The sequence below is a fragment of the Phalacrocorax aristotelis genome, chromosome Z, assembly GCF_949628215.1.
Source record: "Phalacrocorax aristotelis chromosome Z, bGulAri2.1, whole genome shotgun sequence".
Taxonomy (NCBI): domain Eukaryota; kingdom Metazoa; phylum Chordata; class Aves; order Suliformes; family Phalacrocoracidae; genus Phalacrocorax; species Phalacrocorax aristotelis.
In genome coordinates, this window is record NC_134311.1 from 53,368,464 (window position 1) to 53,383,083 (window position 14,620).

The 14,620-nt window shown below is 42.3% G+C and overlaps 1 protein-coding gene across 1 annotated transcript in view; it reads left to right on the forward strand.

The window, feature by feature from the left end:
• The first annotated feature begins 1,081 nt into the window (after positions 1–1,081).
• The window catches only part of PGM5 (phosphoglucomutase 5), an 85,790-nt gene continuing 72,251 nt past the window's right edge, over positions 1,082–14,620 (forward strand). The window contains exons 1-3 of the mRNA XM_075079654.1: positions 1,082–1,620; positions 9,742–9,904; positions 12,428–12,574. Of these exons, the coding sequence (XP_074935755.1) occupies positions 1,360–1,620; positions 9,742–9,904; positions 12,428–12,574 (571 nt within the window). The 5' untranslated portion in view covers positions 1,082–1,359. The remainder of the gene's footprint in view (positions 1,621–9,741; positions 9,905–12,427; positions 12,575–14,620) is intronic.

Consider the following 14,620-nt stretch of genomic DNA (forward strand, 5'->3'; position numbering starts at 1 on the left):
AACACGTCGTCTTGTTGAGCCTGACACTCCATCATGCTTCTGAGCAGTTTATGAGCAGACTCCTTCGCAGACACCTGAAGAATGCCTTACAAAATTATTTTTGTCTGCCTAGGTAGAGGTCTACGCCAGCGATTTGTTAAGCACAGGAATGACACCTAGGTTACATGACTACAAGTCCCCAGCCAACAGAATTGCCCTGGCAAGATACTGTTCTGTGGGCCCAGTGTGAAACAACCATTTGGATGGAAAATTTCAGCTGATGTTTGACAGTCACTGACATCTGTAAACACAGCCTTTATACTGGGAAATGTCAGGCACCTTTGCAATTATCTGTGCCACCATGTCTGCAGAATAAACTTGCGCAGAATGAACACATACGTCAATGAACTCGGCTTCACCACATCTGTATGAAATGCCTTAGAGTATTTCAAAGGGAAAGATGCCTTCAGAAGGTTGCTCGGCCCCACAGGGAGCAGGCCTGGGCACACCAGCGTGATCAGTTACCCTGCAATCAGACCAGACGCCTCCTGCTGTGCTCAGCTCCTGCTGTGAAAAAAACAAAACCAAAACCCCTCTGTAAGCTTGCTTACTACACTGAAACCTTGCATTCGAGCAATACAGTTAAAAAAAAAAAAAAAATCGATTCTCCTCGCTTAAGGTTTAGTAGTGAAAGAACTTGTTAGTTCTTTAGTTGCCTGTTCTGCTTTCTCGCCCGCAAAACGGGACAGTACCACCGCCCGGCCTTACTCCAGCCAGGGACCGACCTCCTGCTACGTGTGGGTGCTGCCGCAGGGGAGAGGCCGCCGGCTGCTGTCCGGGCCGGCCGGGGGGATGCGAGGCTGGCCGGCAGGGAGGCAGCCGCCAGCGGGGGTCGGTGGGGACGGCCCCAGCGCTGACAGAGCGTGATCCCCCCGAGCAAGTGTGCCGCGCGGGCTCGCCCTCTCCCCCCTGCCTCCAGTTACATCCCTGGCAGGAGACCGCCGTTCTCGGCTTCGCTTTCCAGGGTTATTTTTGGCCGGGGCCGCCGCCGGAGCGGCAAGCCCCGGCGTCCTTGCGGGCGGGCCGCGCCGGCGGGGGCCCCGTCGGGCGGGGGAAGGGGCGGTGCGCACCCCGTGCCCGCCCCGGCTCCCCAGCGCCTCCGGGTTCCCGCCGGCGGCCGCACACGGCTGAGCCGGACCGGGCCGCCCCCCCCACCCCCCCCGCCGGGCTGAGCCGGACCGCCCCCGGGCCCTGCGGGGGGCCGGCCGTCGGGGGGGCCTACCCCGCGGCAGGGAAACGCCTCCCCGCTGCCCGCCGCCGGCCAGGCAGCCTGCGAGAAGGGCTGCCACTGCCCAGCGGGGCCACGGGCGGGCGGGCGCCATGGAGAGGACCCCCATCCCGGTGCTGACGGTGCCGACGGCGCCCTACGAGGACCAGCGGCCGACGGGCGGCGGGGGGCTGCGGCGGCCCACGGGGCTCTTCGAGAGCCAGCGCAACTACCTGCCCAACTTCGTGCAGAGCCTCCTCTCCTCCGTCGACCTCCGCGATCGTCAGGGCTGCACCATGGTGGTGGGCAGCGACGGCAGGTACTTCAGCAAGACGGCCATTGAGATCGTCGTCCAGATGGCTGCGGCCAACGGGGTAAGCGCCCTCCCTCCCCCACGCCGTCCCCTCCCGTCCTCCAGCCTGGCCCTCTCGGGCCCCCCGTGTCCCCTGTCCCGTAGCCACCTCTAGCCGGGCCCTATCGGGCCGCCAGTCCCGCCCGCACCGGTGGGCAAGCGCGGAGCCGTCCCGAGGAACGGGAGAGAACCTTTTAATGTCACAACCCGGGTCTCGCTGAGTATACAAGTAAAAAAAACCCGACGAACCCGGCGTCTGGGTGTGTTGCGGTGCTCTGGGCGTCCGGTGCCGAGTGAGCCCGGAGAGGCTCGGGCGCCCCGTAGGCTGTGCCGCTGGGATTTGGCGTGGCTGGTTTCATCGACGTGTCGTGGAAGTGATCGTGATAACCTCAGGAGGCTGTTGGCCATGCCATACTGTTGCACAGCTTATCTTAGAGGCAGGAATGGGAGCTGAAAAATAGGGTTGACTCTGCAGGAGAAAATGTGGCAGGATTAAAAATAAGTATGCGGGAAATGAAGGTATCAGATGTGTATCTACCGCTCAGGATCTTTTAAAAATACTGAGGAAAACAGTATTATTGAAGCAAAAGCAATTAAGCATTTTGGCTGCATCTCAAGAAAATAGTTGTTCTTTTCTGTTGTTCACTTGCAAACAAATTAGGAAATGCAAGAAGACAACAGTGGCAAATACCTCTGCGATCAGATGCGTTACAGCTTTTTTTTGTGCAGTTTTGAAAATAGGAAAGAACTCGGGGAGAAAACTGATGTGTTCTGATAGATACATGCACATTCATGTGTCGGTGTGTATGTGCAGAAGGCTGGAAATACCAGCTAACGTAGGTTTGAAGTTTCTACTTCAAAGCAGAGTTGAAGCTGCTGTCTCCTGATACGATGGCTAAATTGATTCTCCAGATCTGGCAAAAGAAGTGATATAATTTTATAGGGTTTTTTTTTGTAGTTAATTTACTTTTTTGTAATCTTTTTCAAAATCTCAATTCTTTAAATGCAGTCTTGTTTTATAACCAGGAGATCTTTCAACTTTGAAACAAATCTCCGTATGTGTCTGATTTGCTGTCAGATACAAGTCATATGGATTAGCCAGCCTGGTATAAATAATGAGTATTTTAAATTTATTTCTAAGGCACGTTCTCACCATGCTGATACTAGCAAGCAGGTGCTGAGTGGTACCTGAGATTTCAGAGAGACCGGCTGTGTTATGTACTGGCTAGCTTTTGCAAACTCACCATTCACTCAGGGGCTTGGTAGAGGCCAGGGCTTATGTGGCCCAGGGTGCGAGGAGGGCTGTCGGGAGGGACACCGGCAAAGCTGGGGACACCAGTGAGGGTAGCACAGTGGTGTTTCGTCTGCAGTGGCAGGGAGCGAGCATGCAGGGAGCGAGCACAGAGCAGCGGGAGTGTGCTGGTGTGTGGGGTATTGCGAGGAAGGTAGGATGGGGTCCGGAGGAGTGTTGCTCCCTAGTCCCTTCGTCTGTGTAGCTTGGTGGAGAATGCCTCACTGCTGGAATTGTACCCGTTGACCAGGCGGGATAAAGCGCAGCGACAGCTAAAGCAAGATCCCTGCAGCAAGGGCTGCCCTGACGCGACTGAGGTCCTTGCCTGCCCTTGCACACTGCTGGGAGCTACAGAGTGGGTTGCAGCCACAAGGTGACCACAAGGACTGAGGTGCTGAGGAAGACAAGAAGTTTAGCGTTTAGAAGACGAGGGGCTTGTCAGCCAGGGTATGCTGTATTCAGGACTTGTTACTGACTAATTTCTCCTGTCAGCTTGCCTCCTCCCTGCTGCATCTGTCGTATTCCCCATTTTGCTCCATTTTCCCTGAAGATCAGGTCTTTTTGACCTCAGGAGAATTCCAGTTTGACATGTTTCTGGAACCTTGCTGTAGTAGCGCTTTCGCTTTTTTAAGATCCTGTAAGTTTCTTGGAAACACATTTTCTCCCTAGTGTTTTCTGAAGCAAAACCCCAACCATTTCTGCTCACAGCTCCCACAAATATTGAATTCAAGCATGATTCTCCTACTGTAGGCACTGTCCTCACAAATTCAGTAGGCCAGCTGGTGGGGCGCTACTGATACTAAAAAGGCTTCCCATTTCCATGCGCTGATGCTCCATCCCCTCTCTACCACCCTCACCCTGCTCACGCTCACCCCCATTTCTCTCAAGCATTCTCACATTGACTTAGTGAATACTGCTTGTATCTTTTATTCTTTGGCTGTTATAATACATCTGCTGGGAAAATATCTAAACCTCCCTGAAGGCATTGTTTAGTCCTGCGCTATGTAAGTAGGGGGGGAGGAAGGGAATACCCCTGAGGGCAAAGATCTCTCCCTTTGGATGAGGTTAATGTCATTAGAAGGCATGTAGCCACTATCACAAGGAAAGAAGTGAGCTGACGTAGGCAGGATCGGATGAAATGTGTGGAAGCCTTGAAGTTGCATTCAAAACCTTTAGCCACCCCAGAGTGCCAGGAGAGGGATAGCCACATAGTGCTGGTAAACTGAACTTGAATCTCCTTCCTGGAAGACACATACCAAGTGTTATGGTTAATTGTGCCTGCTGAGTACAAAAATAAAAGGGATTTTCTATTATCAACTGTAAATGTATTGCCCTTTAGAGTTGCTAGGTTCCCCTTGTTCTAATTTGGTGACTCACCCTGCATTCCCCCTGTGTTAACAGCCTAGCACAGTTGGCGTAGGCCCCAGTACAAGAATGAGATGAGGCCTCCTGCCTGGTCAGCTGCCAGTGCTTGCCCTGCCTTCTCCTCATCTTCAACCCCTCTGGCTCGTGCCCTTCAGCTTGGGGTTGCAGGTACACATGCCACAGCTGTAGCCTGCTTAGGCTTCCGCTGGTGGCAACAGCTACAGGCTGGTCCGTGCTGTGCAGCTGTAATCGGCACATGCTCCACCAAATTTTTCTGTTCAGAGATGAAGGTGGCTGGCTATGGTCACTCTTCGATGGGTCACTCAGCTGGTGCTGTGGCAAACACATTTGGGTAGGGGACTGTGTGTCGTGGGAGGGTGGGGCAGTGTGAAGAAAGCCAGACAGAAGTCCTGTACCATTCTGGGTTGCAACAAGCAGTTTTGCAAATTGGGGTGGTAGGAGAGTATCTGAGACTCTGCTTACCTTCTCACCTGTGTCCTGTCAGTAGTAGTGTCCTTGTACCTTAATGCCTGGAAGAACTGAGGTAAAAGGCTCCGTCATGTATAATACAATTCCACTACAAATTAAATGCAAGTATACCATTAGATCCATCAACTGGATGTGGTGTCTCATTTTTGATGCGAAGTTTAGGATAGGTTTAAATGAGAAGTTGCTGTGTGTGAGTCTCAGTGGCAGATCAGAAGCTGATGATCATACTCTGAATATGTCATAGCAACAGCCTAGAGACATCATGGAGTATTGCTAGTAATGCTGTAGAACTCTGAGATAGCAGAGAGTTTTCCATTTGTCTTCTTTATAACACAATGTTGTTCTTATTTTCCACGGTCTCCCATGCAAATCTTGCCCTTCCTCCCTGGACGTGTGTGATTGATATACTTGCTTCTGTGTTCTAGTGTGGTGCTCAGTCATCTTTAGCACACTACAGTAAAAGACAAGAAGGCACAGCCCCATGCTGTCCAGGATGTAATCTGCTTGCTTCATGTTCTTTCAAGCTTAATTGACTGAGGCATGTGAGAGATTACTGGGAAAAATAATAAAAAAAAGCATTAAGTGACTCCATGATAGTCAACTGAATTGTCTGAAAATGCACAGCTGCAAGTGGTAATACTGCATAAAAATGTTCTTGTAAAGTACTTGTCAGGGTGACTGTTCTTTCAGCTGTAACAGTTTGGTGAGGATCATGGTCTTTGTTTCTGCTGTTGCTACTGAAAGCAGATGACAAAATAGAATGTGGCGTAGAGGCACAGTATTAGAAGAGACATTACATGCCTGTGATCTCGTAGCCATGCAAGTTTTTGAATTCTGAAGGTAGCCTTTCCATGCTATGAAACTGTCCAAGATTTTCAGAGAATATTGCTGGAACTTTAATTGTGAGTCAGTACATGGACATTATTTGTTTACTGTTTTAGCCCAGATTGTGAGAAGTCTCTGAGTGTTCTTCACTTAAAATTAATTAAATGTCAGTTTATTATATTATTCAGAGACAAAATGAACAGATTCTGGGCCAAGATAAGATGTGCATTCTTGCCACTGAAATGAAGAGAGCAGAGGAGGATGGGTAGCATGTGTACACTTCTAAGGTCTGCACTGTCCTCAGGGAATTTCGTAAAAGCACTGAAGACCACCATGTAAGGTGAAGCTCCTTGCAGTAGTCACTGCAAATAAAACATCTGTGTGTCATTCATGTAATTTCACTTTCAACATCCTTAATTTAGAATGCTAAATATTGCAGTATTTCTATAGTACAGAAACTAGTATAATAAGTAATATTTTTAAGTAGTATAGAAATAATAGCCTTGTGGCAAATGCTGAAGGCAAAGCAAATTACTCCTGTTCATATTTGGCATCCAGAAAAATGTGAAAACTGGTTTGTGCAACATCTGTTGAACAGGAAAAATAAGTTAAAAAATGGTGAAGCGGTAGTGCCAGGTAATTTGTGCATTCTGAATAACCTAAGTTTTCTACTTACTCTAAAAAAGTAGTTTTGGTGTACATAAGGACAAAAATCTAAACCTCACTATTTTAGGTTTAGAAGTACAGAGAGCATGTGCTCGTGATAAGCCTGTATGCAATTATAAATGCATTTATACTTGAGTACCTCAAGATAGATTCAGTGTGGTTGTTTCGAAGCATTTTACCAAATGTAATTCCTGTCATCTTCCTTTTGCTTACCCATACACAATACTGTTTTAAGAGCTGGCATCCATTTCTGACAACTGTATTTGGAAGATTGAGTCATTGCTCTAGCTATCTACATGCTTCATAGTTTAGAAAATGGAGAGACAATATTCAAAACATTTTCAGTATTTATTTTCATCATGTTTTCCTTTCCATAATAAAGATACATGTGGCGACTGTTCTACACACTGGAAGGGAGTTTGTTAAAGTCTGCTTCCCAACGTTCTGTGTCTTTTCTAATGCTTCAGTACAATTGGCAATAGTGATTAAATGACAGCATAAATACAAGAGTCTTGCAAGACGTGGCATATTGTCCAAAAGCTGCCTCATGGACTGAAAGGAAGCCATAAAAGGACACACTCAAATTCAGTTTTGAAAAAAATCTCTATTTCTCTTTTATATGATTTATATGGCACTGGTTTAAATAAAACAGTAAATTATGTGGCCAATTGAAAGTTTTATTTCTTGAGCTTGATTCTAAAAGCGTGTCAAAGCATGTGCTAGAGCTCCTAGTGATTTCAGTGCTTCTCCTGATGGATGGAGTTTTACACTGTGCATTTTTTTAGGTAAAAGTGTGTCTGTCAGTTATCAGCCCACAACTGGAAATGCTTCTGCTTAAAAAAAAAAAAAAAAAAAAGGCTTCCTTGTTCCACAATGTAGGAATTGCTTTACTGTGGTTACAAGCAATGTTGTATAGAAGGTGTTCTTGAAGCAGTTAAGTGTTCAAAATTGTTGAATATATAAAATGCAAATGTAGCATTTGGAGTTTTAAAAGAGTCTTAAAAGCTGGGAAGAACATTACATAAATGGAAGAAATCTCATCAGTAAGAGAGATACTAATTTTGTTCTGTAATCAGTGAAGTAACATTTAATCAGCTGCTTTGCTTAGCTTGGAGCTAGGATTGGAGGAAATATACCTTTATTGTTGCTCCTAAGGCCTGTAAATTATGATAAATTGAGATATTTACAAAAACACATGCTGTTAATTACTGCTTAGTTTTACTTTCAGGGAGAAGCAAGAGTGGGATGGCAGGAGAGACATAAAGTCAGAAGGTGATACGGAGTCTCACAAGTAAATGCTGTCACAGTGCACAAGTATAACATTTAATCTGTTCTTCAAGGAAAACTGTATTCAGTGCTATGCTTTGTTCCACAAACAGTCAAAGGTATTTATGTTATAGTTGGCATCAGCTTCTGTAATAAGGAAGACATTACTGCTCTTAGTCATTCAATCGTAGGTTAATGAAACTGTATTGTTAGGCTTAAATACCAGTGAAATGAGCAGAAATGAGGTTCAGCTGTGTGGTATGTGTGTTAACTGTATATACACTCCGGCCCCACTGACTGACCATGTCAGTGTAAGCATGGCTTTAAAATAATTAGTCGAAACAGAATATGTGGACTCTGCTGATTTGCATTTTTTTCTCCTGGAAAGGATACTTGGTTTCCCTGGAAAATATTTTCATTGTAATAGAAAAAAATGAGAAACAAATTTTTTGTTTCTTTTCCTTTTTTACATTTGCTTCAGAATTGTTCCAACCCCAGAGGAAAAAAAAAAACAGTAAACCAAAACATTTTCCCACAGTAGCAAAGGAAAGTGAAATGAATCTTGAAGATTTTCCAGAAACTGTACTTATGATTTTGATAGCTTTCCTGTTTTCTAGCAACAATCCATAGGCTTCAAGATTATCTGCAAAAACTGAAAAGAGAACCAGGTAGACAGTCATCCTATCAGCAGCTCTTGAGGTAGAAATCTCAGTTAATAGAATGTGTTGTTCTGCACATTTTTTTAAATTTGGAAGCAGTGGAAGAGAAATGGCTAACCACAGTTCGTGCTTTGTGAGGGTTAGCAAAAAAGTAACATGCTTACCTTAGGAGTTGATAATTTCAGTGTGGAATTCTTCATTTTTTAAATTAAAATAGTTCACAGAAACAAGCTAAATAAATAATCTATTAATGCTTTGCTTTTCTGAAATTATTTGGAACCCCACTTCTAAACAACCATTAAGGGCCTCACACAAATGCTGGACCCAGAAGAAGGTCATCTATATATGAAGGAGTAGCTCTATATAGAAAGGAGGCAGCTAGTGACACCTCCTGTGCTGTTGCTTTGCCACACAGACAGTAGAAGCTATCAAATCTCCCTCAAACTAGAGAAGGAAATCGAGCTGAACTCCTGGTCTGCTTTTAGATGGGGAACGGGAAGAATTCAGTATTCTGCTCCCTCCTTCCACACCCATTTCCAAAACTACTACTCAATAGTGGTGTGGGGTTTTTTTTTGTTGTTTGGTTAGTTGTGTTTTTTAACTGAGGATATTAAAAAACCCCAAACTTTGATATTTCTTTATGCTCCATAGGCAACTGCCTCAGTTCTCATTGGTGACACTAACCTCCTCTTCTCCCCTCCTTTCTTTTCTATCTGCCTGTTTCCCAGGAATGGGAACCCTTTCATATTTCTTTGTAAGTATATTTCTGGTTGGCTCCTAGATTATTTATGTTGAGCTGAAACTGTAGTATCTCTGCAGGGATGAAGGCAAGGTTTTGAAATTGGAACCTTGCAGTAGAACTGCACGTAATACCAAACAGATTGAGTCAGTGTTTAATAACACCACCTGAAAGCTTTTTTTACTTTAAGAATGGTGGGAACTTCCCCTGCTCAGCTGTGCTTGGGAAACACACCCCCTTCATCTGGAATAGCCAAGGAGTAACTGATGGCTGGAGGAGGACCAGTACTTTCTATAGGGTAGGACATCCAGGGGTGTCTTGGTAATAGAGGTACGACTCACAGAGATTACATGTCCTGGTTTGTAGTGATATTTGTGATTGCACCGAAAGGCTGCTCTGTGAAAGACGATTTGCTTGCTGCTCTATGTTATGCTAGTTAAAGCCCCAACCCTTCAAACTGCATCCACATAGACAGCCCTAAACTCTATTAATATTTAAGGGGATTTGCTGGTTCATGGGGTACCTGGAAATGTTTAATAGTAGGGTCATAGCCCAGTGCTGTGTTTGGGAGCTTTGCAAAGCATTATCATGGCTGTGCTCCTGCTTTACTGTCAGTACACAGGCCACTGGGGTTAAATGTGCCAGGATGCAATATTTTTGTCATGTCAGCGCTGCAGATTAGCATGCAACCAACTCATGTATGTGTACTTCTCTGCAAAAGAATAGGTTCCATTCTAGGACTTTACAATTTCTGTCCTATGCATGTGTATATGTGTGTGTACGTTTACTAATTTTCAAAAGTTTAGTACTATTCAGAGTACTTTGACTTCTTTTTCCACCTAGATCGGCAGGTTGGTTATTGGACAGAATGGTATCTTATCCACACCTGCTGTTTCATGTATCATCCGAAAGATCAAAGCAGCTGGTGGAATTATCCTAACAGCTAGCCACAGTCCTGGGGGACCTGGAGGAGAGTTCGGAGTGAAGTTCGAGGTTGCCAATGGAGGTAGGTTTGTTTCGGGTTTTTTTTTAGTATCACATTACAACATTGCACCTCAGTATGATGAAAATACACTGATAAGGATAACTAGCTGACTTTAAATATGTGTTTTTAATTTATTCTGTTAAAACTGTGAAGAAAATATACATGTCTTTTTTTCCGTAATAGGAGTGTATTTGTTTACATGGGTCTGTACAGTAAGCATTAAATGTTCGCTGAAGTACTTGTGGTGGCTCTAAGATTTCTATAAACAAGAGGTTTGCCACCCCATTTTTATAGCATTTTATGCGATCTGCCAGATCATTGTAACAGCTCTGATCCTTTTATAAAAATGCCTGTGAGGGAGCTCTGTTTTACTCATATTTCCATGTGGCTTGTCTTGGCATTTGCTTTGAAGTGTGTGATTTCAGAAGTGCTGTAAGTGGGATAACTCATTGTCTTGTATGGAAGGAAGCAATTCACATGTCTATCCAGGATATAACTGCTCTTACCCAGGGAGAGGGTTGTACCATTTTAAATATTGCAGTTTCACGGTTGAACGATGGAATTTGTGTATATAACTAATGTCTCGTTTTCCAAAATTGGCAAGCTAACACATGTAGATATGTAAAACATTATGTATGTTTTATGTTATAGATCTGTGTACACCCGTAAAATATCACCGTGACAATTGCTGACACCTCGTATACCCCACAGATGTAGAGTGCTTTCCATCTGAAAAAACTGAAAGTGCTTTTAAAATAATGTTTCCTTCCCTGTTTTGAAGGTGGGAGAACTTGAGAAGGGGATGCTTCTCCCTTATTTAATTAAAAAACAGACATGGTTAAACCAGTGTGATTTCATAACCAGAATAGGCTTGAATCCCAGAGAGATTAAAGGGACTGTGTAAGGTCAGCCAGTGAGAAAGCCAGGGTCACAGCACAAACATACCAGTGCCAAACCATTAGATGCATTAGCACTCTATAAACTTTAAAACACCGTGTACACCTAAAATCTGTTTGATAAATTGGTAACAGTTGGTGGGGCAGTCTTTTTAGTGTACTTTGCCTTTTTAAAGATAATTCAAACAGGCTGTTAAGCTTTAAATATGAAACACTCTTCAAGCACAGGTCACAAGGTTCAATTATTTATGATAATCAGCAGGGATGAAATGAAATGTAGCTGGTTCAAGTTGCAGCTTAATGCAGGTTAAGTATTAGGTAAGGCTTTTAAACTAAGAGAATGGTTAGGCACTACGACAAACTCCTAGGGAAGGCTGTTTTTGCTCTGCATTCTCACTCAATTTCGCAGATCCAGGTAAGGCAGGAGCAGTTTGTTTCTATAGTGGTAGGAGAGAAAGTAGAGCAACACTGTGGGATCTCCTTAGCTGGAAATACCAGTAGACAATACACTCATCTATCAAGGATGATCTGGAGCTAATGAAACCTGTCCTCATCCCTTGGATGGGTTTGGATTAGATGAGTAAGAAGTCATTTTCTAAGCCAAATGAAGAGTTAAGTGACTTTTACTTATTGTCCTTCCTTCAACCATCTGGAACACTGGATCTGAGGTGGAACACACTAATTTACATCGCAAAGCTGCACAGAATACAGCAGCATTGCTAGAGGAGTGGGAAGTTAGCACTGAAAAGATAGAGGCTTTGGATTAGGAGAGAGCACGTAAAAGAGAATGAAGGAAGTAATTTTTCATAGTGAAAGTGTGGCTTTAATGTAAGCCATGAAAAGGCAAAAGGACTTTTGTTGTAACTCAGACTCAACTCTTGTACTACATATGGCATAGCTCATCTGGTAATTTTGCACCAAGCCTGCAACTTTGATTTGATATAATTGACAGTAAATCTTTAAAAATAGGGCCAATAATCAGGATTTGGCAATAAAAGTAATGCATAGACATAACTGTTCCAGGTCATAATTGCTTGTTAATGTCTTAATTGCGTGTTAAGCAATTAATGTATTTTGAATTCTAACAAAGATACATTTCATTAAGCCATTGGAGGAAAACTGCAGGAGAACACCACTGTCAAACTAGTAAGACTTTTTAAAATGATAATTAGTCTAATGAAATAATGTGAAACACAAAGCTATCTCACCTTCACAAATGTGCATTTGCAGAAGGCCCTATGAAATGCCAGAAACTGCTGCTGAAGGATAGGCTTTCCTTTAATATATATTTGTTGAGATTCCATGTAGAGTAAAAAATGGCAGTCTTTGAGGAATAAACACAAAGAAAGATAGCTGTGGATTCTTTGGTTCCCTCGTTCCCACTGCCCTGGATGATGATTGATTTGAACACTTTGTATGAATCAAAATGTTGCAAGTAACACACTGTATTTTCATGTTTTATTTTTTTCAAAAAATGTTTTAAACTTGTGTTACACTAAAAGAAAAGACCTTATTTACTATAGTTCTTTGTTTGGGTTTTTGTTTAACTCCAATATATTCAGAAGAATGTTTGCTATAGCACTTACTTTTTAAGTAGGGAACCTTCATTTTAAAAAAAAATGTCCCACCACATTCTTCTTTGTTGTAGGACCTGCTCCAGATATGGTTTCAGATAAAATATATCAAATCAGTAAAACCTTGGAAGAATATGCTATTTGTCCTGATCTCAGAGTTGATTTATCACGCCTAGGAAGACAAGAATTTGATCTGGAGAACAAATTCAAACCTTTCCGAGGTAACAGTGTGTGCTTTTACGCATGCTACATCCATTGATTCTGAGTATTAGAATTGCTGCAGCATGGTAATGGGTAATTATTTAAACAGAACTTTAATTCTTCAAAATGTCTTTCTACAAGTTCTCAAATTATTAGGCAATATAGGTAAGTGTTGCATTTGTTTTGAACATAAAGCAGCTGAGTAACAGACTTTAAGTGGATCAGGCCTCATCATTTAGCCAAATACCTTTGTCAAATATATGTGTTTAGGCTTGCTAGCTGTTAAACACCAAACACCTTTTTCTGACTAGGAATGGTTTGCTCATGGAAGTCTAATCGACAAAAGAGTTTGTGAGAGTCTCAGTTTATTAATTCTTGGCTCACACTTTCTGAAAAGTTGTAGGATGTGTAAGGCAGTGTACATCCAGTGACTCCAAAGGTAAAGGGAGTGCTTAGGCACATGTTTAATTTAAGAACAAGAATATTTTTATGCCTACACTTGATTTAAAATGATTGAACAAGCCATTTTGTCCTGAAGGACTCAAAAGCAAAGGGAGGGGTCCAGACAATACTTCAAATACTGTAAAACTCTGTGTGGCCTCAACAACTCTTCTTCATTCCTGATGTCCTAGAATTACAGTCAGTTTATTTTCCACCAAAACATTGTATTTTGAGACAATGTATATTTTTATAAATTTTTGGATAAAAACCCCTTAAATTATGATTTTTTTTTTATTGCAGAGAACATGTTTGGCTTTCTAGGCAAACAAAAAAGAAAAGAAAATTTCATCGCTAGGACCGCTCTGGAATCTTGTGGTTGCCACAGTTTTAGATTTTGCTTTTTCAACTTTTTAATGTCTCTGAATTGTATTTTTCTAAATGAAAATGAGACACCCCTCTCTCCACTACAGGTGGTATAAAAATAGATCAAAAATCAGTTGCAGTTTGTCTAAATGTTTTTCTTAGGAAAAATAATAATCTCTTCCCAGAGTACCTTGTCCTGGGACAGTAGACTAGACAGGGATCGCTACTGAGGCAATGTAATGGGCTTACAAGTGAATAAATAAGTATAGTTTACACAGGTCTGAATGCAGAATAAAAGTGCAGAAAGAATGAAAATAATTTAAAAAGTGTTTTAAGATACTATCTGATGTATTGAAAACTTCTGCTTTTTCAGTTGTATGAATTAAACCCTGTGAATCAAGGCTACAGATGTGTTGAAGCAACTGAGAGTAAACCAGTTGGGTTTGGCAGGAGCTAAAATAATTTTTAGACTATAATCTTACATGCACTTTTTCTTAACATGTGTGAGCAGCTCCACTGAATGTTGAAGCATTTGTTCATATGTGTAAAGCTTAGAGCCACCTTAAACAAAATTAGGGCATAGAAGATATGCAGTAATGTAATTTTAGTCAATTTTAGTCAATTTTAGTCAATCCTTGAGGCTTTCATGTACTTTCATGTACTGTAGAACTAACTCGTTTTCAAATAGGTTTTACAGGGTTTTTTTTTCAGCCTTGGGAACCCTTGGTGGTTTGTTTTTTTTGTTTGTTTCTCCATTGAAGTGTATTGTTGTGATGTATTCTAAGCATTTTTCTCAGGCTCAAAAAATGTCTGTGTTGTTTTCATGTTATCCTAAAGAAGAGCATTAGGCTGAAGTCAGTGTTTCTGAGGAAAACTGGCTGACATTCTAGGTAATAATTTAACTTGTAAAATATTTCAAGATACTCATTTAACTAGGTAAAGACACATTTGTATAACATATGCTTTTTAATTTAATCAGTAAAAGTATTATGTTCCAAGATGACTGAGAAGCATGGCTTTTGACAGTTGTTTGGTAACTGCTTTCTTTATGACAGACTCATTTTCATTAATTCATTTTAGTGTAATGTTTTACATCCAAAAGAACTAGAAAAAATTTAGCTCTCTGCTTTTGTGAATTTAGAATTCAAATTAGCAAGACCTTAGCAAAAACCAGATGTTGTGTCTCAGCCTAACTTGCCTAAATCAGGGAGATATAAAATGCAGAAGTATAGTAGTAGATTGACAACAAAATGGAGACAGAT